The 26,075-nt window shown below is 41.4% G+C and overlaps 1 protein-coding gene across 5 annotated transcripts in view; it reads right to left on the bottom strand.

Moving 5' to 3' along the window:
* The window catches only part of VPS13B (vacuolar protein sorting 13 homolog B), a 384,018-nt gene that overhangs the window by 88,942 nt on the left and 269,001 nt on the right, over nucleotides 1-26,075 (bottom strand). For all 5 annotated transcript variants that reach the window (XM_035126124.3, XM_035126121.3, XM_035126123.3 and 2 more), the window contains exons 36-39: nucleotides 22,293-22,697; nucleotides 6,129-6,331; nucleotides 2,306-2,513; nucleotides 1,819-2,003 (exon numbers count right to left, since the gene is read on the bottom strand). In XM_035126124.3, the coding sequence (XP_034982015.3) occupies nucleotides 1,819-2,003; nucleotides 2,306-2,513; nucleotides 6,129-6,331; nucleotides 22,293-22,697 (1,001 nt within the window). The remainder of the gene's footprint in view (nucleotides 1-1,818; nucleotides 2,004-2,305; nucleotides 2,514-6,128; nucleotides 6,332-22,292; nucleotides 22,698-26,075) is intronic.

The raw sequence follows: 26,075 nt of genomic DNA, 5'->3' as shown, positions 1-26,075 counted from the left end.
TCTGCGTGGGCGACTGGGGACGAGCGCCCTGAGCGCTGCTGCGGTGGCGAAGAGGCGCCCGATCAGCTGAGAAGCGGGCTGATCGGGCGCCTCTTCACTACCGCCACAGCGCTCAGGGCGCTCGTCCCCAGTCGCCCACGCAGATCCCGGGCTTCACCTGCAGCCGCAGCTGCCTCTCACCAGCCTCTTTGCGCTGCGCTGTGCTCCCCGAAGCGGCAAGAGGCGGCTGCACGCTTGAGAGGCGATCAGCCCGCTTGAGCAGGCGAAGCAGGGCGTAAGAGGGCCGGCCACACCTCGGCGCGTTTTTCTCCTCGACGCCTCAGCGAGAGGTGACCATGCATGCGCACATCAGCGCCGCCGACCGGAGCAGCCCCACCGCCGTGCGCTCGCCCCATTGCCACCTGCTTTGTGGCGCTCGCCTCCTCCACTCACTCTGTCGCGCTGCTTCTCCCCTTTCGCTTCGCCCGGCGCTCATGCGGCAGGCAGCGGCGGCGGCGGTGCCTGAGGGAGAAGCGCCGCCGCCTGCTGTGTGAGCGCCAGGCGAAGCGAAAGGGGAGAAGCAGCGCGGCGGGGTGAGTGGAGGAGGCGAGCGCCACAAAGCAGGCGGCAATGGGGCGAGCGCACGGCGGTGGGGTTGCTCCGGTCAGCGGCGCTGGTGCGTGCACGCACGGTCACCTCTCGCTGAGGCGTCGAGGAGAAAAACACGCCGAGGTGTGGCCGGCCCTCTCACGCCCTGCTTTGCCTGCTCAAGTGGTCCCTGCGCCGCTCCCTCGATCTAGCCCAACCTTAATCGGGCACAACCACTTTCCTTCTTCTTGTGCCCTAAATTGGTTCGTGAATGCCTTTCTGTGGACATGGTCGACTCTGGACATGCTGCTGCGAGGCAGGTCCTGCGCCTGATGAGAGGCTCACGCTCTCTGAAAGGAACCGGAGCCGCCGCGGGAGCCTGTGGCCCCCGCCTTCCCCTCGGCATGCCTGTTCCGCTCTCACTCTGCCTGGTTCCCAAGCTCTGGCCTCCGGAATGTGACAGAGGGCGAAGCGTCCCGGGTCAGGGCAGCAGGGTCAGACAAGCTCAGGGCTTCCAGGCACCGGCAGCAGGGCAGGTCCATGGGAAAAGGTGGAGCGAACTGCTTCCACCCTCACCCTGTCAGTATGGCAGCTGGAGGGAAGGTCGCTGCTGAGGCTGGGCCGGCCTTTCCTTGGGCCGAGTCAAGAGTTGTCTTCAGCAGACACCGTAGCTGCGCCCCAAAAAGCAGCTTGCTTGCTGTGCAAAATAAGACATCCCCTGAAAATAAGCCGTGGTGTGTTTTTTTGGAGGAAAAATGAATATAAGACGTGTCTTATTTTAGGAGAAACACGGTATGTGGACCCCCCAAACTCCATGGAAATATTTCATATGTATGAACAGATGAAATAAATATACTAATATTTGTTAGCAAGCACCCCTTTGGAACTCAGGCTTTAATCCAGGATTCTGCACAGGTGTTTAGGATTATCTCTAGGTTAATTTTAAGCAGGCTGAATAACAAATCTGGTCCAGGCCATGGGCCAGTATGTGATCCTATAGCCTAGTATTGATGCTTTTCGTTCCCTGTAACATTATGTCTGTAGAGAGCTAGAGTTTTTCTTATTCTTTTCTCAAGTCTATTCAAATCAAAAGCTTAAAGCAAACTTTAAGCAATCGAGAACCAACAGTTTCACTCATCCTAAGTCCCTTCTACCCTTATAAACCAGCGATGTGTTAAAATATATATAATAAATGACCTCCCACCAGCACTGTGAAAATATACTTTCCAAAATAACAAAAACCCTACCCACCTGAAGAACATCTCCCAGGTCTGCAGTACTGATATCAGGATCTTCAGTGGTGTTAAAGGGAACAGGAGTGATTCTCACAAGTGTGAGCACTCTGGGTTCTGGGTATCTCCATAACATCATTCCTGGGTTATCCTCCGTTTCATTGTAAAACACAACTTCATAGGCACTGGGTAGTTTCTGTGCATCTATCAAATTAGGAGAGGGAAAGCCGTAATTGGTTATATAATTTCTAAAAAGGGAGCATGCTGGTTTACGAGACCAAAACAGTTAAAAACAAATCTCTTAGGATCAAACAGAGGGAAAATAAAAAAGCAGTTTCCCTAAGTTTTAAAAGGTCATAGTAAAATGGAAAGACATAAAAAAGGTAGTTTTGTACCAGATGCTTCTTTAATTACCAAAAAAATGCTGTTAAAGGAAAGTGATCCTTAATAGCCTACTACTGAAATTATTTTGTTATTGATGTGCGTTTTCAAAATGCTATTTGTACCTGTATCTTGTATGTATTGAAAGAGGCCTGTTCGCAGATCGTCTGACGTATGCTCTGTTTTAGAACCCTGGCTCCTGTCTGTAGGACTCTGCACCAAATGTGCTTGATCGGTGCTCTGCCAGTGCATCTTGCCTTCTTGGACAAGGTAACTTTGCAGAAGTTCATGCAGAAGAAGTAAGCAGTTCAAATGCTCTTGTCCCCAAAAAACCTTATAAAAAGAAAAGCTAAATTTAGCAACATTTAAGCACTTTGTGTTCAGCCATTCATGAAGCCAGCTTAATTGCTAGCAAGTTTATTCTAGGAATTCTCCAGACATATCAGATAAACAGGCTTGAGCATCTTGAAGGGTTTAGAAATTTAGACCCTGGCCCTGAAATATTTTTAAAAAAGCAGAAGCTATTTATAGTGGGAAAGATTTTGAGTGCAAGGAACTAGCAGCAGGGTTTCTTATGACAGCTCACAGTGAACTTCCTTAAATCAAAGAAAAATAAAACTTACACCCTCCTGTAGTAGCAAGCAGAAAAGACAGGACTCTTGGCTCTGCCCCTCTGAAAGCAGAGGTCAAGTAAAAAGAGACAGAGGTCTAGGATGGGATGTAATACCCTTTAAAATTAATCAGAGAACCCCCAGAGAAGAAGAAAAATAAAACAGGAATAGCCTTTTGTCAATCAGTTTAATGGAATACAGATACTAAGAAGACACTAGGATCTTCCTTATGATATATGTTTGGGGAAGGTGAGCAGTGGCAAGCTGATCCTCTGCTATGGAAAAAGAAGAAGAAGATGGGATGCTGTGGAATTCGGGAAAACCATAGTAGTAATACCTCTGCTGTTTTGTGAAATTATCATCACTTTCTTTTTTTGAGCCATGGATTATTGCTCTAACAGTTCTTATTAAAAGACGCCTAGATCTAATATGGTTTCCACAAGACAACTAGATGCAGCAAATATTATCTATCAATAAAATTTCAGTTCAAAAAATGTCCCCAGAGAATGTAACGATACTCAAACTGTTTGCTTGGCTTGTTATTTGCTCTGCAAGCAACTTTCAGCAATACGGTCATACCTTGGCTCTCGAACGGAATCTGTTCCGAAAGTCCATTCGACTTCCAAAAACATTCAAAAACCAAGACGCGGCTTCCGAAGCTGTGGAAGCCGTGTCAGACGTTCGGCTTCCAAAAAACGCTCACAAACCGGAACAGTCACTTCTGGGTTTGCGGCGTTCGAGAGCCAAAACAACTGAGAACGAAGCTGTTCAAAAACCAAGGTACAACTGTATACATACTCTGCACCATAGGAGCCAACTCCTAGGGGCTGAGGTCTCCCGCTAAAGTATTTGAGGAGACCTCCCCCTCCAAGTTGATGGGCATTGCCATTCAAATGGTTTGTGTGCATGGCATCATGTGATTGGTTATGCGTGGTGTGGCTTACCTGCTCCCCCAATATATTATTCAAGTAGGCACCCCTGCTCTGTACTCTGTGGCTTAGATTGCACAGGTAAATCTACAGGAGGATAGTGGGGTCTGGTTGTTGTCATTGGCCACTTCATTTTTAGAAATGGTGGGTAAGAAAAGGAAATTGAAAGGATTAAGATTAAGAATTTAAGAAGAGACTGCTGGTCCAGCATCCTGTTCTCACAGTGGCCTCTCAGATGCCTGTGAGAATTAGGGTGGTGTAATAAGAAAACCTGCTGTAAATGTGGCTTCCATGTGAGACAGAACATGCCCAATTTATCAAGGTCATATACAGTTGCTAAAACTAGCACCTGCAATTTCCTTCAAGGCCTCCAAAGATGATGAGGAAGAGGAGAGAAGGCATTACAGAAATGTAATGACTTTTCTAGTGCTCAAAGCTCATCACGTAAATTCTTTCTGTAATCCTTACATCAGTTGTACTGTGTATAATAATCCCAGTAAATCATATATGCTTCTTCTGTTTTACTCTGCATCCCATGGCTACATGCCATGATGACTATATGCTGCCTCCAGGTTCATGGGGAGCAGGCCTCTGAAAATCAGCTACTGGGGATCAACAGAGGGAGAGGTTTATTGCCCTCTGTTTATTTCTCTTGTGTCTATTTTTAGACTGTAAACTCATTGGCACATGGATTTGCTTTCTCATTCTTCGTAAAGCACCATCTACAAGAGATGGCACTATATAAAGAAACAAACAACCCACACACCAACAATCTTGTAAAGGAAGTCACTTTTACCCCCAATATAGCAAAGGAAAGGGGCAGCAGAGCCAGTGTGGTGTAGTGGTTAAGAGCGGTAGACTCGTAATCTGGTGAACCAGGTTCACATCCCTGCTCCTCCACATGCAGCTGCTGGGTGACCTTGGGCTAGTCACACTTCTATGAAGTCTCTCAGCCCCACGAATCTCATAGAGTGTTTGTTGTGGGGGAGGAAGGGAAAGGAGAATGTTAGCCGCTTTGACACTACTTTGGGTAGTGCTAAAGCGGGATGTTGTTGTTGTTGTTTAGTCGTGTCTGACTCTTCGTGACTGCATGGACCATAGCACGCCAGGCACTCCTGTCTTGCACTGCCTCCCGCAGTTTGGTCAAACTCATGTTCGTAGCTTCGAGAAAGCGGGATATCAAAGCCAAATTCTTCCTCCTCCTCCTCCTCCTCCTCCTCCTCCTCCTCCTCCTCCTCCTCCTCCTCCTCCTCCTCCTCCTCCTCCTCCTCCTCCTCCTCCTCCTCCTCCTCCTCCTCCTCCTCCTCCTCCTTCTTCTTCTTCTTCTTCTTCTTCTTCTTCTTCTTCTTCTTCTTCTTCTTCTTCTTCTTCTTCTTCTTCTTCTTCAGAATACATGGCTGAGGTAAGAATTGAACAGCAGACTTCCAGGCTCAGAGTCTTAGCTGCCACAGTACACCAATTCTACCCCATGCTTTTCTCCCCCACAGCAGTGACATTCAAACTGAGGCTCGTGGCAAAACTCTCTCTTCACTTGGCTGCATCTTGTGGTTAGTGGCGTTGAGAGCATAAGCACAAGTCCCAACTTGGCAGCAGTTGAAAGGACCAGTGAAGAGCAAGGCAGGAGGCAGCATACTTGCACAGTGCTGCTAAGCCAAGGTTTGCTTGAGCATGTGGCAGAAACAAGGCCGCTGTCTAGCAACTGATAGTCTTCATGTTCCTCCTCCTCTCTCCCAAAATAGGCCACTGACCTAAGGTTGCAGAAAGAGTTTGAGCAAATAGGTCATGTAATCTCCCCAAAGGGCTGCTTCTGTGGGTTGATGTCTTTACCAACACCCAGCCTCTGCCCCTTCTGCCCCCTTTCTCTGGAGATGGATCTGCGGTTCAGGTTCTATCAAATGCCAGATACCAGGAGGCTCTTAAGATCAATGGAACGTCTGCTTCTGGTGGTTGGCACTTTTTAACAACAAACAGACACCAACTAGGCTCTGGAACATCTGCCAATCTGCCACGTTTAGTCACTAAACGTTGGATTCTTTTCAAGTTTAGGGGAGGTTTTGTAAAATGAATATGAAAAACCTGTCACAATCAACACTACGAAGTGATTCCTGTGAATGTTTCCAATATTGCTATACGACTGATGTTTACTTATTAGAGCTGCAAACCAGGATCGTGCTTGCATAGCACAGAGTGCTGAAGAGGGTTTTGCTAGCAATCAGATACTTCCTAAGGGGCACTCAAAGCTGAATGTCAGTTTTCACACACACACATATATATATATTTGCGGGCGGGGGGTTACATATGGTTTAAAATGTTCTGTAATCTAGTGGGTTTTTTTTCTTATGCTCCTCAATTTAACACTGTCCACAGTTAAACAAATAAGAATTACTCAACATAATCCATATACAAACCTGCATCAGTCCACCTCTCACATCAACATAGACTTTTGGAACTGACAGCTCTGGGCCAGGATTACCACTGTGTTTACACCATTTGGCTTCTACAGCCACAGAGCAGCAAACAGGTCCAACCAGAGTTCTGCTTTTTTCTTGGACACTTGTCTTAATTAGGATATCACTGATGTCAAGCATAAATGACGATCCATTAATGATTCCTAATGTTCAAATGGACAAAAAATAAAATAAAAATGCCATTACAGTTGTGTGTACAAACCCATTCTTAAATGCATTGGTATCATTTTCCTTCATAGAAAGGAAGGTCAATATACAGTGGTACCTCGGTTTAAGAACAGTCCTGTTTACGAACGATTTGGTTTCCCAACTCCGCGAAACCTGAAGTAGTATTTGAGAACTTTACCTCGGTCTAAGAACAGAATCTGAACGGTGGAAGGGCACCGGCGGTGGGAAGCCTCATTAGGGAAAGAGCGCCTCGGTTTAAGAACGGTTTCGCTTTAAGAACGGACTTCCGGAACGGATTAAATTCATAAACCGAGGTACCACTGTAGGTCCATCCATAGCTGTGCATAAAACAGTAATTTTTACCATTCGATTTATTCCATGAGCAACTAATTTCATATTATATGAAAACACAAGGCAACTTACAAAGAGAACTTCTCATTCTGTATATTTAAAAACACAAGTGTAATATTTTTGAAAATATTACTTGACTGGAGAAAAAACTAGGCATCAAATGCAAACGATTCCGCAGCAAAACCACTTACTTATCTTGCAAGGTTTTTCAGGCACTTACATACTCAAAGTCATCTACTGTATGTCCTTGAACTGTGACTAAAAAGAGCTAAGGATTCAGCCTTTCCAGCTGAGAGGGAGCTTAAGAAATGTGATTTTGTCTGCCTAGTTGTTAATACAATGCATAACGCTACAGGTTGAAAGACAGAGGCCAGTTCACATGTAACTACACTAAGCCAAAACCATGGTTAAACATGAAAGCAGGAGAGTGTGGGTACTCAAGAGTAAATTCTCAGCCACTTAGCTGCTCCCCTGCCCTACTGTTGCTGCAACTACCATGCAAAGCTGCAAAGCCATGGTTTGACTTTATCTTATATCTGAAGCCAGGCTTGCAGTTTGTTTCACTCTAGACAAACCACAAGCTGTACAAAGCTTTGTTCTTGGATCCCACTGGATCCCAAGCCAACCCCACGGCTGTCATTTGATGGCATTGGGCCCAAACTAGGCTGCCTGCCCCATATCTTCTTTCTGGGCTACAGATGTGATGGCGGCTCTGCTGCTCCCTCACACATTGCTGGGCAGCAGCTGTGATGTGGATTGTTCTGCAAATTATTACTCGGTGATTAAAGTACCTTAGAACAATAATATGAATTCAAGTTCTTATTCCTCTTCCAGAAACATGAACAAGCAAGAAGGTAAGGAGGAGGCTCAAACGCTCCTTGCTCTCTGCCTCCAGTGCAGCAACTTCCGGTTTTAAAACAAACTGGAGCAAACTCAGCTTCATTTTTAAATCATGTATTTACTAACTTCAGTAACAACCAGGATCACAAACAACAGCACGATCCTGGCTTCTTTCAACAAACCATATCTTGAAATTCTTAACCAGAGTTCCTCCCAATTTCTACATAGCTATAGACATTGACTAGTTTAAAGCAGAAAACGGATGCTTTCATTACCTAGGCACTTTCGCATTGCCAAGAAAGAAAGAAGGAAAGAAAGAAAGAAAGAAAGAAAGAAAGAAAGAAAGAAAGAAAGAAAGAAAGAAAGAAAGAAAGAAAGACGAAGGAGAACGTACAGTTGCATACAATTTACATAAGCTAATAGACCATTCTCTACCTTCTCTTCACTGAATATATTTTGCCACTTTTGCTATTTCTACTATCAAAACATAGCTGCCAAGTTTTCCCTTTTCTCACGAGGAAGCCTATTCAGCATAAGGGAATTTCCCTTAAAAAAAGGGATAACTTGGCAGCTATGCTATCAAAATAAATTGATATATGTAAAAAAGCAACATAACTATTTGCAGTTAATGTTTATAACACCTTGAAGTGATTACACTGCTAGATATAATGTCCCAAAAATATTTTATTTGAGCAAAAGATTGCCTATAATTCCATACACTTCTATTGTAGTTTGAAGTCCCGCACCTATTTCCCATCCATCCATCCACACTTTAGGACATTAAATTGTGTAACAGTGGACTTAAGGATCAGGGAGTCTTCCCCTCCACTACCAACTTTGCTATTCATATTTTGAATTATCGTTGTGAATATTAAATTACGGCATACTTAATTTGTAATGCTTAAGGCTTATTTTTCTAACGTAATTTAATATTTATAAAAGATGAAAGATTAAGAAAACACCTAGGGCCTACAACAGACAGCTGTTTTAGAGAATGGGATTTTCAAATGTCTGCTAAAAAAATGAACTCTAATAAGTCAAAACTCTATCCCATGTATAATGTAGACACACCTGTGTCAAATATGTGCTGGGGGAGGAAGAAGCAGAGGGATTTGCTTATGAATCTTTTTTAGAAATTAGGAAAAATGGGTCTGCTTCCTTAATGTAAATTTCCAAATGAAACTATCATGCCAAGAATAATTTCATAAATGTATTGAGTTATTGCTCCTTAAAAATAAGGTTTATGTTACAGAACAATAATGTGCATGAGCCATTTTTTTTATTTTTTGGCAATGAATATTTGCACAAAGCTTTGATTGAATCTGATAGCAACAATGGAAAAATCTCAGGCCCCAAACCAAGTGTTGCTCAGGTGCCTCTGTCAAAGAACATCTGCACACGGATTACAAAATGGCGCACATGCCAAAGCAAAGCCACACAGGCACCAGATTCACACTCCTCACAGAGACGGTGCAATCCTAATAGGGGACTTCTCTTAAACCCAGAGTGAGGTTAAGAGACCCAGAGTGGACCAAAGGTTCACATAACACAAGAAGCTGCCCTATACTCTAACTGACCATTGGCCAGTCCGATCATCTCTTCATTGTACAGGTGTGAGTGCCAATTCTTGTGTAGGGAAAACAGCATCATTTAGGTGATGTAAATAAAAATAGTAGGAAATGCAACGGAAGCTACCTTCCTCTACCCACAGCTAAAACACAATTGTGCACAGGTGCAGTACATGCCTGACTCACTCAGGTCCTCTGTCATAAAAAAAAGATTTGAAATCAGGCTCTTGACTATGCATGTTCAGGGAAGAAAGCAGGCAGGAGGTGAGAAGTCTATTATGCCAACCTATTGCTGCCTATTCACTCTCACCTGAATGGATTTCTCCGCACACTGGGCTAGTGGTAAATTTTTGAAGTGCAGGAGCTCATGGTGACCACTGAGGGACTAAAAAATGCTACTTTCTAAAAGTAAAGAACCAATAAACCTTTAGGTCTTTTAAAATAGAGCGGAAGAGGCTTTTGCCAGGTAAATGAATGAAGTTTTCAGCACTGGCAACTAGTGCTCCTGCAAGTGACAAAATCACTCCTGCAATGAAAAAAGTACTGGAGCGATGCTTCCTCATTTTTCTGCTCTTCCTGCCCTCTTAAAATCATGTCACAAAGGGATACATATATCCTTTGTGTCTAATAAAGTTTCCTCCCTCAATACTTCCCCCTTTAAGATCTCATTAGGACTCTAATGAGGTATCTAAAGAAAGAGAAACGAGAGAGGGAAATTACCCCCATTTCCTTCCCTATGTGCAGTACTCATTGCAACAAAATTGCTACCAGGTCGTTCTGCAGTTGCCCATGAACATTCAACCCTTTAATATCAAGCTGCAATCTGCACGAGTCTTTAGCTAATTATTGATAGCAGAAAGCTACAGTACTAAGATAGAGCAATGCAATGTCCCAGAAATAAGGACCTTCCTTTTGCTCTACATCAGGGTCCCCAAACTAAGGCCCGGGGGCCGGATGCGGCCCAATTGCCTTCTAAATCCGGCCCACGAATGGTCCGGGAATCAGCATGTTTTTACATGAGTAGAATGTGTCCTTTTATTTAAAATGCATCTCTGGGTTATTTGTGGGGCATAGGAATTCGTTCATATTTTTTTCTTCAAAATATAGTCCGGCCCCCCACAAGGTCTGAGGGACAGTGGACCGGCCCCCTGCTGAAAAAGTTTGCTGACCCCTGCGTCTACATCTACTTCTGAAAGGTTTATTTCTGAGGGCCAGCAGGCATTTTTTGCAATGCAATGCAGAATTATGTAATTCACTGAGCTAACATCTCCAAAGTTAGTTGCACTGCTTGTAATAAATGCAGCTATGGCTATCCAGGGATCCTGGTTAACCAAGTCCTACCATCACTAAACATAAATGGGAGCGGGCCATAAAAGCTGAGGCCTATTTACCTGTTATTTAAATCACTGTTGAGCCACAGAACCACCCCCAAACTTTTCTACTGCCCTAAACATCAACATGTGTGACCAGATGGGTGTGTCCCAAACTGTTCTCTAATGTTGAAAGGGATCCCGGGGCGCATTCTGCTTCCTTGGCATAGCTGAAATTGTCACTTGGCTTGCTTGGCCCTGTAAAAATATTATGCCACAAAGCCTGACCCAAGAAAGGCCTTGTATACTTTGCACCAAAGGGCATATCTAGAAGCCTACAACAGCATCAGTGCTGGAATATACTGTATTTTCAATTAGGTGGGATAGTGATAGAGAGACATTCCAAGTGGTATGAATTTCATTCAAGCCCCAATGATCTATAAAAGAAAAAGGCTCTATGAATTTCAACCGATGATGATTTACATTGTGCAAAAGAACTGGACTGGGATGCAGGACAATTTTGAAATGTATTCTTTTATTTTAATCTTACTAAGAGCCAGAATTTTCCTCAAGGACATTATAACTTTCTTCTTCAGCTGTTCTGTTCCGTCTTTGAGGTGAAATAAATCTTGCTATATAAATCACAGCGCACCTAATGAAGGGGAATATTCAGTCAGAAGTCACACAAAGTGCAATCATGAGAGGGTTAACAGAGTAAGTACTTTAAAAAACAGCTGAAGACAGACAGCTATGAACATACAACAAGAATAATGGTGAGTGAAATAAGGCATGGGCTTTAGTAAAGCTTCTTTCAGTGGAGCATCACATTCAGAGAAATCTCAACAGGCTGCCATGTGTGGACAAACGGAATTTGCATCCTAAAGGAAAGAAGCGCAGAAGCACCAATGGAACATATATCAGTGTGCCCAGAATCTTATTTTAGGATTTCTAAGCACCTGGTTGAATTACAAAGTATGAGCTGAACTTATAAGGTTACTTTCCTATGACTGAATAGCTCCACTTGAAAAGATGAAATGAAGTGAAATTCCCCTTCACACTCACCCAAAGGACTTTATACAGCTTCCTCCGGCCTCCCTCAAAAACCTACCGAAGAATTTATTCTTCCCTTTAAACAGATTAAATCACAGCAACAATTTCAACTCAACCTGATGTGGCAGCTCACTGAATCAACGTATCTTCGCAAACGACTGTTGTGATATCCAGAGGTTAACACGCTCAGCTTGCACAGCCGCTTGCTGTGCCCTCGCATACTTTTCAGGGAGCGCAATAATTTAGGACAAGGAGCAAGCAGTTTCACGACTTTTAAAAATAGCCCTTCAGGAGACTAATAAAAATGAAGCACTTGGTTTGGATGATGTTTACAAAATGCTGCCAGCCTTACATTGTCAGGCTCTGCTTTGATCTATAATAGCACTCGGATGTACCACCGTGCTGACGGAGCAAGAGACAACCGGGCTTCTTTACAACGAGGCTTCTGTATGTCATTATAAAGATTAGTCTGGGATGACATATGTTAGCAAAGAATATCCAGGTATTCTTTATACAGCTGGAAATGATTTAGGACCACTTGACAAATCCACAAGTCTGTGGTTGGATACTATCCAGAAGCTGATTTGCATGACAATTACATCAAGACTGAATTATTAAAATCCTATAAAACCAAAGGCTGCCCTCCACCATTTGACTTATTTATCTTTGTTGAAAATGAGATATTAAAACATGTTGCACAGTGATAGTTGACAGGAGCAAATAAGTAAGGGCAAGGGCCTTCTATTCGCAAATAGCAAAATTCCAGTGGTTCATGTATTTTGTATTTTCCCCAGGGTATTTGAGTATACATACATAATTATATTTGTATGTTATACTGTAAGGAGGAGGAAATCTTCGAGCACCCTTCACCTTTCCATTTCGTTCCCTTGCAACTCTTCCACATAATCTATAATGCCTTCAAGCTACATCCTGCTCGTTTTTGGTCCACAAGCAAGACAAAAAGTAAGCTTGCTTCATCCCCATTAATAGCCAATACTAGCTGCCACTGCCTGTGAATTCCAGTTGCTGGGAACCATATGGGGAGATTGCTGTTGTGTTCGATTCCTGCTTGCAGGCTTTCCATAGTTGGCTACTATAAGAACAGGGTGCTGGACTACATTGGCCATTGGCCTGATCCACCAGGACATACGGTATCTAATGGGCTTATGCTCTTAAAACTAATGAGACGTACTCTGCAGTTATTTACTCCCTGAAAGGGTCTCGGGTCACTGCAAGTGCTCAAAGGAAGCGCTGCCCCCATATAGATGTGTTCTTTCTCAGATCCTCCCACTGTCCAATTTAAAATGGTCAATGGGGTTTCAAAAGATTATGCAGAGACTCACACACTTGAATATTAAAAGTTGAAAGAACAGAGCTGTTGAGCAGGTACACCAGTTAACAGAAATCGTGTGCTAAATGGAATGACCAGACCAACACCATCAGCAAAGAAACAGAAGACATCAAGTTAAGTGAAAATGCTAGCAATGATCGAGTACAATGAATTAGACTACTGGATTTCTCATTAGTGTGAAACAGAGTCTTGTGATGGTTCATTCTCCCCAAGAGTACTATATTTCTGCATTACCAATTAACCATTCTTCACTGAGAGAGTTTTTCAGCATTGTATATGGCCACATGTGGGCTCTGTAAAAACACAAGATGTGTTACCAATGGTAAACAGAAATTAATGACCTTGAACAGACCAAATCCTTGAATTCATCATTAATGTATGTCCCTCCTGCATTACAGCAGCTCTGGCAGCTTGAGCATGTATTTTCTTCAAGTACTTCAAACACAAAGAATTCAGGAACATCTATTACTTTAATCCATTGCAGGCAGTGCTTGATTTAACTTTATTGGCTGTGCTGGCGGTAGTGGGATATATATTGAGGGGCAGACAGCAATGCTCTCTTACGCATCTTTTCAAAAGGGCTTAATTATATTTTATAGCCTGGGCCAGGAGTCCTGCTTGTTTTGTGTCTAACAAGGTTCAAGTGGAGTTCAGGCCAGTGATGAATCAGAAGCAAAGTCAAAGATGCTTATCTTTATGAAATGAGCTCATCTCCATTTAAGAAAGGCTAAGCAGGTACATCATGTTCAATACTGAATGCTAAACAGCATGGAAATCACAAGATAGCCAGTGATTTGATAATTTTTGATTTATTTATTGTTTCAGCAACTTGGTTCACAGAAAACACTACCCTAATTCTGGACACTTTTTCACTTTCAGTCAACTACTATTTTATGCATAAAATGATCTGCTAAATAAATGACGACAAAAATGCAGTTCAAAACAATTAAGCCTTGTGCTTGAAAATAGTATAGTACCGTAGTTTATTACTACCCAACTGGGAAGTAAGGAAATGACAGTATGGGAGTGGCTGTTAAAATAAATTCAGTTCAGACAGAACATTTTAAAGTAGCAATACTCCCAAGTACACTTTCCATTTTTCTGTAGGGCAAGCCCCTCTTAAAGCATGTGCAGAAAAAGTTTCTGGAAGATTGTGTCCCTAATCTCGGGAGTCTCCCTTCCATCTTATATTTACTAGATCCCAGCTGTTCCAGCAAAGTATAACTTTACAGCTAACAATATTCTGATAGTAGTTTTATAATAGTAAAATATAATGTGTCAGGTCCAGGACTCCAACGTACCGATGTCATGCACAGCACATACATCAATTTAATAAACAAAATGTTCCTTTCTCAGAGGATATGCGATTACATCCATTATGAATGTAACAGTAAGGGGGAAAACGTTTTGAAAGGAACAAAACAGTTTAAGATCAGTCCATCTGAATGTCATCCCTGCTTTGCACTTTCCTAAGTGAACTGGCAGGTGGAACTACAGTTTTAATGGGCATATATCTTTTGAGAGTTTTCTTTCCCAAAATCAGCAAGCTCAAATTAATTTGTAATTTTTTTAGGGGGGGGGAATAGGACATGCCAGTTCATCAGTAGCAACTCTGAACTCTATTATAAAGTAACAGTAGGGAACCTGACCAGGATTAATAGTGGTACTCAGTCCTGGGATTAGGTGGTGTCTGATTTCATGGATTTTGGGCCATCTGTTCTTCCCTCCTACATTTAGTTCTGCAGAACTATAAACGCACCTCTACCTCAGGGACTATAGAAAGGAATTAGAATTGTTCTGCTTTTCATTATCACAAGATTCAGTAACTCATTTCATTGTCAGGATAATCCCCTTTTACTCTTTCTTTTGCGCTTGTAGGGTATGCCAAAATGACAAATAAAATCCCAGATGTTAGAGACCTGATGAGGTCTCCACCTTTCCTTGAGTGTTGTGTTTAAGCTACTTGGGACACAGTGTCAAAACTGACAGGACCCTGATGCCTACACCCAATATTCATTACAGTTCGTTAGTGATTTGTATAGCTGTCTACAGGCTGAACTTCCACTTCAATCCTCGGTGGCCATTAAAATGTTTAGTTTGTCCTCTGGCTTTTACTGACAAAGAATTCATTTCCTATTGTTCAAGTGTTGGAAAGAGTTTACAGTTCTTTCTAAAAGTAACAAAGGTCTTCTGGGTGCCGTAAATGGATTGTTACTCTAGCATATTATTTTAGGTAGTCAAAATTAATTTGATGTTTTATTTCTCCTTAGGCTAACTTTCAGATCTGAAGCATCCAAGGGCCATTGCAACATCTTAGTAGAGTTCTCTCATGAGAACCAGTTAATTCTCAATTGGGGAAGAATGTTTTCTGCTCAATACTCATCATTAACCGCTCTGATTTCTAATATTTCACAAATATTTCCACTGCACTACATTTTGAAGAATTTTGAAGAAATTCAGACTATTTTTTTTGTTCGTGTTGCTGAATATTTAAAGATAAAACATCACACACAATAAAAACCACAACAGATGTTATTCTGAAGTGCAGCTATACAGTTCACTGCATTTCCTTCTCTAGCCCAAGGCACTGAAGTCCTTTCTGGCTAAAGAGGTTTGTTGTTTTAAATGGATCTCCTCCTTTCACTTTGCAGAATGCATATATCACTACGCTTTCCTTCCACCTCAGGACCATTTAAGTTAACTGTTTGCAAAATGTATTTATAGCTTTGCTTGCATTATTGTGAGGTGCAATAAAGGAAACTTAAGAAAAAAGTTCCAAACTGCTACAACCTTTCCTCATAGTGGAAGTGGCCTAGGACCCACCAGTGGGCTATGGGCTTCAGTGTCACAACCTGTCATGACCCTCTTCTTCACTTGCCCCATCTCCTAGCTGTGACATGGTCTTTTTGGTTAGACCAATGCCAGAACCAGCTACTGCTTGCATGCTGAGTAAAGCTGGTTGGAATACAGAGTTTTTGGGTCAGTAGGTGGGGGGTCCTGAGGGGAAAGGATAAGAGGAGTTTTTGAAGAAAAATAGAAAATGAGAGAATACTAATGCATTGTAAGTTAGAGCCATACAATACACACATCTATCTGACATGTTCCCTTGTTCGCATTAAAAAGTTAAATGATACCTTTAAACAGAATATACATTTTTAAAAGCTTGGTATAGAACTCAAGACCCAATTCCATTTAATAACTCCAATCTTATTTAATATCTGTATGAGGTCTCCGGGGGAGATCTTAAGGAGATTTGGGGTGAGGTGTTTACTTTGGCCACCTCATGAGAAGAGAAGAATCCTTGGAAAAGACCCTGATGTTGGGAAAGATTGAGGGCACTAGGAGAAGGGGACGACAGAGGACAAGATGGTTGGACAGTGTTCTCGAAGCTACGAACATGAGTTTGACCAAACTGCGGGAGGCAGTGCAAGACAGGAGTGCCTGGCGTGCTATGGTCCATGGGGTCACGAAGAGTCGGACACGACTAAACGACTAAACAACAACAGTTACCAGCATACTGATGATTCCAACTCTTTTGCTCAGTAACATCTGGATCAGAAGAGGCTGAGCAGGTGCTAAACTGCGGCCTGGATGCAGTCATGGGCTGAATCTAGAGAATGCAAATATCCTATGGGTGGGTAATTAGTTCCCAGGTCCAGGAATGGATTGTGCACCGGTTCTGAATGGTGTTGCATTTCCTCTACAGGTGTGTAGTCTGTAGCCAGTCATCTAGGGACTCAGGTGACCTCAGTGGTTCAGAGTGCACAACACCAACTATGACTGTTCCTGGACAGGGACTGTCTTGCCATGGTGGCCCATGCACTGATAGCATTATGATTAGATTACTTAAATGTGCTGTCTGTGGAGCTTCACTTGCACCTAGCTTGGAAGTCACAGCCTGTGCAAAATGCTAGCGTACTTAGCGGGGCACCTTCTAAAACTTTGTTTTTTGTTTTCTGCATTGCTCAGTTTGCAATATATACCGTTCTGTTGTTTTTAATCTTATTTTCATCTAGCTTTTAGGAATGTTATTGTTTTTATGTAAACCACTTATTTTTTTAGTATTACATTAAGCATTATAAACATTTCACACATAAATATGAAACATGATTAGCTCCAAGCGGAAGAACAGACTACCTAACCACACGGCATGCATAACCACTGTGTCTGTTTAAACATGTGGAATTCTGCTAGCTTGAGTTTCTGCACACAGAAGACTCAAGCAGTAGCGCTGCAAGCAGGATCCTTCAGAGCATGTTCTGTGGGTGGAACTTCACTACATGGATCGAGGTGTTGTTGTTGTTTTTAAAGAAAAAATATGTAAGTTGCAACTAATAAAAGGAAACCACATTTTTCAGAATTACGAAAGTACAAAGTAGGACAAAAACCTAGCTATTAAAATTCCTGATTAAAAGGTCCTAATTAGTAATATCTGGGGGAAAATATTTTAATGCAAGGTTATCAGTTAATCGAAACTCTTTTAAAGTCATTAGCCGAGGTCATAAGCTCTTGTTTTTGCCAACACGAAGGAGGAAACATGCCTACAACACATTCCCAAGTGAGGGTTTTAAAAATGGTTCTCGGCACATAAGATTCCTCTTACATTACAAACCAACTTCCATCTCTTACACAAAGACTCATCTGGAAAAGAGGCCTTTTACACTGTTTATAAAATACTGTCAAATAAAATTTGTAAAAAAACATATTTCACTAAAAATAGCTTGCGTAAGTAAGGGATTAGAGTAGTTTCTGCTGCTATAATTGTTCCTTTGTAGTTTTTTCCATGATGTTTTCTGAACAGCGCCTTTTGACTATGTTTATTAAAGTCAGCACATCAAAAAGGATCAAAGCCAATGCTAGTGAGAACTAAAATAAAAAACCAAGTGTGTTGTGTTGTCTCATGGGAGAATTATGCAGATTCAAGTAAACAAGTGCAAATTGTTGAGGTTTTAATGAACATTTTCTAAAATTATTGAATCTGAAGTCATTCCTTATTATAACATCTGTACAGCAGATGGCCATTCTGTATAAAAGGCAAGCAAAGCTATATTGTCTGTTTTAACAGTCCATCTGAGATGACTACTTTTTGTCATTGTACGCCATTTGCTTCAGCAAATAATTCGTAAAATGCAGCTGCTGCAGATGGTCACCATAGTTATGCGATTGTAAAAACCCGAAACACAGTGAAGTATTTGTGTATTAGTTTCATATGCCAACATCAGCTCTATTCAGCTCAAAAGGTATATCCATAAAACTTGGAAAATAAAAAGGGGCCGACTGACATATTTTTAATATTATACTCTCTCTCTTTTTAGATGTAGCTACTGCAATTTTATGTTCAGGCAAACTACGCTTACCTGTGGAACTATATATTTCCACAGTAAAACTTTAATAAATATATATATTCTGTGGCAGTCCTATCTGAATTTTTTACCAGCTAATGTATAACATTAGCATTTATCCTATTGTTCCTATGAGTATTTTCTATTTTTAAAATTACACGAAATGCCTGAGATTAAAACACATGAAACATGCTTTGCTACTGATTAAAAACAAGAATGTATTCATTTCATTAATTATTACAGCCAGATCAAGAAACTGCCGGGAGGTTTTTTGGGTTTATTTGTTTTTTATCAAATTCATTATTGCTACAGTAAGAGAAATATGAAATCACTTTGTCTTTCCCTTTGTATAATCTGGTTAGTGATGTTCTTCCCCTTCAGTGATGAATTTTCATTTTAATTAGGTCTGACACTGCTATGACTTTATTACGCGTTCTTACTGAATTAAAAACATTCTCGAAATTTTAAATTCACAGTCTTGCTCATACCATGTATGTGTATGAGCATAACTGACTGCAGAAGAATGTGCTAGTTCTCATTGAAATGTTCAACCTGCATTTGAGCTGCGCCACTTCAGACTGCAGGTGGGTGTTCACTCACATGATGGGTTCCTCCCACCAGGACCCTTCCCCATCTGCAAATAAAAATTGCCTAGCATGTCAGGGAGAAGGGCTGATTATAATGCTTCTCCCTCGCATATCAGAAAACTATTTGGAGGAGATTTCTAGAATGGAGGAATATGCCACCATCAATGGGAATCAATGGTCTGTAAGCTACTGTGAAGTCCCACTATGGCCACACTGCATAGCACCACCACCACCACTTCACATTTCAAATCCAGGCAGGGGCAGAAGGCAGATGGTGGCAGCAGCTCCTACTTGCCATTGATCTTCTTTTGCCTGCCCAAAGAAATGAAACGGTGAGTGGCAACATGTGTTAGGAGCATCCACCACAACTCATGAGGAAAGGGGCAGTGTCTGTTTGCTTTCCCAAGCAAGCCACTGGGCAAGTGGTAATGGTGGCTAGGAAAAGAAGCCACCTCATGCTCATCTCTCCGATTCTCTGGGTCACGCCTCTTGCTCTTGGTCACCGCTGCTACCTGTCACCGCTGCCACCTGCCAACTTGGGTGAGTGGGCACGTGAGTGAGGGTGACTGTCAAGCTGCAGTCACTTGTGCTTAAGTCTTGCAGATGAGCATGTGCCTTCAAGACCCGGAATCAACCAACCCACCTACTAGGATTATGTTGCTGAAACAGATGGATGAAGTTCAAGAAACAGTGGTACCTACTGCTCAGCCTGCCAAATTGCTCTTTACAGGCTCATATATAACAGGAAGGACCCTGGGCTTGGAGATATAGGGAATTCTTGTAGAAATTGAAACATACCAGACAAGCAATAACGCAAGAGAAGATGAGGGAAAGCTTTTGAAAAGGACGATCGGAACTGACAAGATGGGCTCATAAGTACGTAAATATGTTAAGAAATGCCGTGTATTCTTTCCTGCCGGTGGTCTTTCATGCTGCAATTGAGACACAACTGGAAAAGGGTGGGAATGCCTTAGCTTGTCTTGTCTGTACAGCATTTTTTTAATGGATAAAAATTATTTTGGCCTCTAGCACTTCCACAGTCTTTCATGTTCTATGAACCTTAAATTTTTCATTTTTTAACTTTTAAAACAATAAAAAGTGCTAAGATTTATTGGCCCGAGAAGGAAGATTCCTGATGAAAAAGCTATAAATCACCTCGCTTGGCCTGGAACTTATATTTCTCAGCTACAAATCGCTATCTTTATCTCTTAAGCTACTTATGCCAACTCACTAAAACCTGGCCAATATCCAGTGAGGAAAATGTACAATTTAAATGACTTTTATTATGAGATTCCCCAACACAGCATTAAAAACAGCATAAATCCAAACACGGAATGATAAACCATTTATGATCCATGCTTTTCAGTTAAGCTTTGTGTTCTTCCAATAATTAATGGAATTAGTGGGGAAAATTTGGAACTTAATATCCTAATTTCATAATGGATTTTCCCTCCACTTCAAACCAAAGGATGGTTAAATTATCATTTTTTAAAAAAAATAAATAAATCTGTGGCATATTGATTTAGTATATGCTAAGCAGTATTTCATCTCCAGTTTAGTATGCTTCCAGTATTTCTATAAAACACCAAATGTTCTACAGTTGTTCAGACTTAATAGCTATGGTTTATTATTATGGGAATGACCCTTGATGAGTCTCCATCTCATGTGACACCCCCCCCCCCTCTGAGTATATTTGCAAAGGAACTGGAAGTTTTTGCTTCTGCTTTTGACCAACTGCAATTTGTTGTTTTGTCGAAATCAAGACAAACTGCAATTTGTCTTATCTGTGTTTTATATAAACAAGTCAACACCGAACCTTTGCTTACGCAGCCAGCTTGCCTTAATAAACTATAGTTAAGGTTAACCATAGTTTGTCCTGGTTTGGACAAAATGACAAGCTGCTATTAGTCAAAATTGGAAGCCAAAGCTCTCTGGTCTTCTCTTTGCGGCTGAGCCACAATAGGAGAAGTGGCAGCGGAGTGTATGAGCTCAAGGTTTGTCTAGAGTTGTTCCCATAATGGCAATCATAGTCCATTATTTTATTGAACAAAAGGGACAGTTGTCTCAAATTCTGTTGGGTGATATTCACAAGCCACCCACTAGGGTCCAGGAAAACCAGGTCACAGGAAAAAGGGAAAGACCACAGAATTGTGCACACTCCTCAAAGCACTCCGCACTCACTCTTATATATTTGACATCAGCGAACCAGATTAGAATGAAACCTAGTACACTCATAAGCCCAATTCATGTGTAATCGTGTAACGCTAGAATGAAGGAAGTGGGGCTTTCCAGATTAAAACTATCATCAAATCTGATGATTGGCAATACTGGTTAAGACTGTTGAGAGATGGAGTCTAACAACTTCTGGGGGGACACAGATTCCCCAGCCCTCATGGCTCAACATTATGAGAACACCCTGCAGTGAGCCTCAGGCATACATATTCATCTCTTCATTCTTCTCTTTATGCATCAAGGGGAGCAACTGAAAGCTTCCAGTTTTAGTTTTGAATTAACCAAGGTTTAATTTAAGTTTGAATCTGGGGGAACACATGTTTATTTTAGCTGTGGTTAGTCTTAATAATCAGGATCTGAAACTACAGCTAGAGGATTTTAACTAGTTTGTTTAAATAACCACAGGTAGAATAGATTGTGGTTTCCTGTGTCTGGGGATCACAAGAAACAGATTTATTCAACATTGAAAGTGGAAGCTTTCAAATGCTCCTATTCTTGAAATGCTAAACCATGGTTTCACATTTTGTCTTAACTGATCCAGAAACTCACTTAAATTATCTGGTTAATTTTTGCACTGGGTTAGTACTAACCACTAATGCCAAACCTAGGTAGAAAGGTGGTGGTGGCAACAATTAATATGTGCAAGAGGCATAAGATCACATGGACCAATCTTTTGAGTTCTAAACCTTGGTTTATCTGAACTGGGCCTATGATGGCGAATTGTACTGATCCTCTGAGCACATACCATAGTAGATACCACAAAGTTTCTTAGAACACAGTCATGGGTGCAATTCATACACATATAATGCAGGAGCATATTCAATAAATCATTTTGTACTTTTATATGCTATTGCATCTTATGGAGCCAATGCTTTACCCAGGTTGATAGCTTGCAAATTAATCAATATAAACAAATTGTATTCTAGTTCAGAGTCCAAAGCATATTATAAGTGTTGCATTATTTCCGTTTCAAGCACATATATTATTTTAACTTAAATTATATTAGCAGTTTCCTCAATTTAACTAAACCATACACATATTCTGAGATGCAAATTCAATAATAAGCAGAATTGAAGTTCTGTTTTCAGGGATCAAATCTAAGCAAAATTACATAAACCACAGGTGAGCCATGGAATAAAATTGTTTCTAGAGATCTCTTACATTTAAGTACTGGAAACGAGCGCAACAGACAGGCCTGTCAATCCACTGGTACTACCAGTGCCTTGTGTCTAATTCAAGTTGCTTCTATCTCAACGTTCTCATGATACCACTGTGATAAACAAGTAGGACTTAAAATGTTCTTACCTTTGCCCTTTGAGCTAGCTTTGACATTCAAATTTCCACTGAGATTCGATAAAGATGTTAATAGGCAGGGTTTCCTAGGATCTGGACGAGTTTCCATAGAAATGACAATCTGAGTGGTGTGGATAGAAACCTTCTGACAAAATGAAATGTCCATCCATAAGTTTTCCTGGGATGCCTTTTGTCCTCCATCACCATGGTCTTCAGAGTCAGAAATCGGACTTTTGTAACACTGGGATGTTAATGTGTCATCCTTCTTTGGAAGGCTATCAGCTGCTGAAGCATTTTCCTCCTGAGTCTCATCATCACTTTTGCTTTTGATCTTTTTCAGAAATTGTTTCATTTGATCCAACTTGGCAAAGCTCAAATTTGCTTTCAGAGGCTTTGATATATCCACATTTATCTCAGCTGTGGGACAAATAGGAAAGTAGGGGTGGAGAGAGAAATTTGTCTTAACCATTTCCCCCCCTATAAAAATTATGCATCCTCAAACGATTAATTTACTGTAAAATGAAGTTCAACCCAACTGCTTTTCAAAGAAGGTAATAACCTGGCTTCCTACTTCAAAGTTAATTAATTAGTGGACTTAACTTCGTCATGTTTATTAATTTCAATGGACCTACTCTGAGTAAAACATAGTTGAATACAACCCAAATTCTTCAGCAATCTGTTCTTGGCTAATTGTATTTATAATTTCATAAATATTCAAAGTGCAGCCCTTCCAGCAAATGTTTTAACAAAACACATCATGAGAAGAGCATTGTTTTACACAAGAGGGTGGGGAGGAATTATGTAGTAAAAGTGTTGGGAATCCTTAAAGTAAAACTATGCAAAGGAAAAATTGTGGTTATGCTGCTTCTCCTCCAGTCCTGCTACAGTCCTGCTACCCAGAGGTAAGCCATGGTTTGGCTTAGCATTACATCTAAACCTGAGATCATGGTTTGTTTCACTTTGGACCAAGTGAGGAAAAGCTTTGGCCCTCCAGATGGTGATGAACAACAACTCTTGTCATTCCTGGTCACTGGACATGCTTGCTGGGGCTGATTGGAGTTGTAGTTCAGCTACATTTGCAGAGCCAAGGGTTCCCCACACCTGCTGCAAACAACCCATGAGCTGTAGCCAAAGTTGGTTCTTGATGTACCGCTTGTGGTGGGGAAGAGGAACCATGAACCTGAGCTCAGCCGTAATGCTAAACCAAACTATGCCTTAGCCCCAGGTAACATGGCAACAACAGGACCAGAGAAGCATCACAGTCACAAGTTTTTCCTAGTACTATCCACACGCTCCCATAGTCACACTTAGCCATGGTTTAGTTTAACTTTATGTGTGAATTGGACCATAGTCTGGAACAAAGGTCTCCTTTCTGGCAGTTCACATTACTAAACTGCCAAACAACTTTTTAAGCTTTCCTGGGGGACTGCTGAAAGTCTTCAGTGTGCTCATGCTCCTTACTGGATTGTAGACATTGTTCTCATTTAACTATTGAATTCAAAATCTCAGTTCTTCATAATGTTTTTGCCAAATTGGAACAGGAACATGCATACTTGGAAGTTTATCTGATGCCAACTGAACTTGCTTCCAATGTAGTGTCTGTAGAGAGGTCGTTCTAGTTGTTCACCTGATGCTATCTGAGAGGCACGTTCCTTAACGATATCTTTAAAAGTGTGTAATGTGAAAAGCTTGTCTATTTTCTCATTTCAACAACCTCATATCAACAGCCTCAGATATGCAGATGACACAACCTTGATGGCAGAAAGTGAGGAGGAATTAAAGAACCTTTTAATGAGGGTGAAAGAGGAGAGCACAAAATATGGTCTGAAGCTCAACATCAAAAAAACCAAGATCATGGTCACTGGTCCCATCACCTCCTGACAAAAAGAGAAAAGCAATGACAAACCTAGACAGCATCTTAAAAAGCAGAGACATCACCTTGCCTACAAAGGTCCGTATAGTTAAAGCTATGGTTTTCCCAGTAGTGATGTATGGAAGTGAGAGCTGGACCATAAAGAAGGCTGATCATCGAAGAATTGATGCTTTTAAATTATGGTGCTGGAGGAGACTCTTGAGAGTCCCATGGACTGCAAGAAGATCAAACCTCTCCATTCTGAAGGAAATCAGCCCTGAGTGCTCACTGGAAGGACAGATCGTGAAGCTGAGGCTCCAATACTTTGGCCACCTCATGAGAAGAGAAGAATCCTTGGAAAAGACCCTGATGTTGGGAAAGATTGAGGGCACTAGGAGAAGGGGACGACAGAGGACGAGATGGTTGGACAGTGTTCTTGAAGCTACGAACATGAGTTTGACCAAACTGCGGGAGGCAGTGCAAGACAGGAGTGCCTGGCGTGCTATGGTCCATGGCGTCACGAAGAGTCGGACACGACTAAATGACTAAACAACAACAATTTTCTCATTTTCTTCTTGATCCAAATGTTAAAGCTAACAATCTTGCCCAGCAAGATTGCTTGTACATGATGCCGGAATAATGATACAATGAACAAACAACCTATCCTATACTTTTATTTATTTTATTTTCTTGGCCATTATTCTTCTCCAAGCCCTGAATCTCCACTTTAATTGTTCAGCTCTTGATGCTCCCATTCATTAAAATATTTTTTCTGTTCATTTTAGTTCAGCTTCCTCCATTGTTCAAGTCATAAGTCAGTATTTCTCATATATTTATCAAATATGTCAGTATTTCTCAAACTTAGGTCCCCAGCTATTGTTGGACTACAGCTCCCATCATCCCTGACCACTGTCCTGCTAGCTAGGAATGATGGGAGTTGTAGTCCAACAACAGCTGGGGACCCAAGTTTGAGAAACACTGCACTAAGCCAAACCATTGCTTAGCATGATGCAGGCTCAGGGAAAGGAGATTGAGATCTTTTTGCAGCTGTGCTGCACTGAGTTAATCCAGTTTCACTTAAAAGTCCCCCAGACCAGGGTTTAACTCTCCCAGACCAACCTCAAGCCATAACTGTAGGACAAACCTTGGTTACAGCATGTGCTTAATCTGGAGAGAGCTAAACCACAAGCCTAGGCTTTGATGACATGCTAAGCCAAGCCAAGCAGTGCTCAGCATGGTGCAGCAGCAAAATTACCAGGGGAGAGTGAAGCAGCATCTAACTCCTCTTCAGGAAGCTGTTTACTCATGTGTTCATTTATTTATTTATTGAATATAACTTATATACCACTTTACACCAGAGATTCATTATTCGCCATGATTTAGTTTAGCATATCCAGGTCACTGTGAAATCAATCAGAATGGCAGAGGAGGAAGGGAAAAGAAGAGGACAGAAACTCGGTGTTTTTTTTGCTTCCCACTGTTGCTATTTTCACTATCCTACTTAGCAAGTACATATGGAAAAAGCAGTATGTACCATTTCCATCACAATCCTGATCCATTACAATCATGATTTGCTCCTTCTTAGATAGATATTCTGGGGGCTAAGGTAGCTGCAGCGGTGGAGTATGAATTGGTGAAAATTATCTCCCTTTCCCTGTCAGCTGAGTCATCCACTGGATCAAAAGTCCTCCTGTTCACAGACTGAAACACCCGAGGTATACAATTAAGACCCTCATCCATAATTCAGCAACAATTAATCTATCATAAATTAAGACATACAGTATAGTGAAAACCTAAAAGCTCAAGGGCTTTTAGGGTGTGAAGAGAGATAATTGATGAAAACAAAAGCAAGACTATGAAGATTATGATAGCTCATATGGATGGAGAAGGTACAATTTCTTGCTCTTTGAAGCATTTCCTAGAACTATGCTTTGCAACAGCTA

This window comes from Zootoca vivipara, chromosome 8 (assembly GCF_965207765.1).
Source record: "Zootoca vivipara chromosome 8, rZooViv2.hap1.1, whole genome shotgun sequence".
NCBI lineage: Eukaryota > Metazoa > Chordata > Lepidosauria > Squamata > Lacertidae > Zootoca > Zootoca vivipara.
This window is presented reverse-complemented; position numbering and strand designations above follow the sequence as displayed.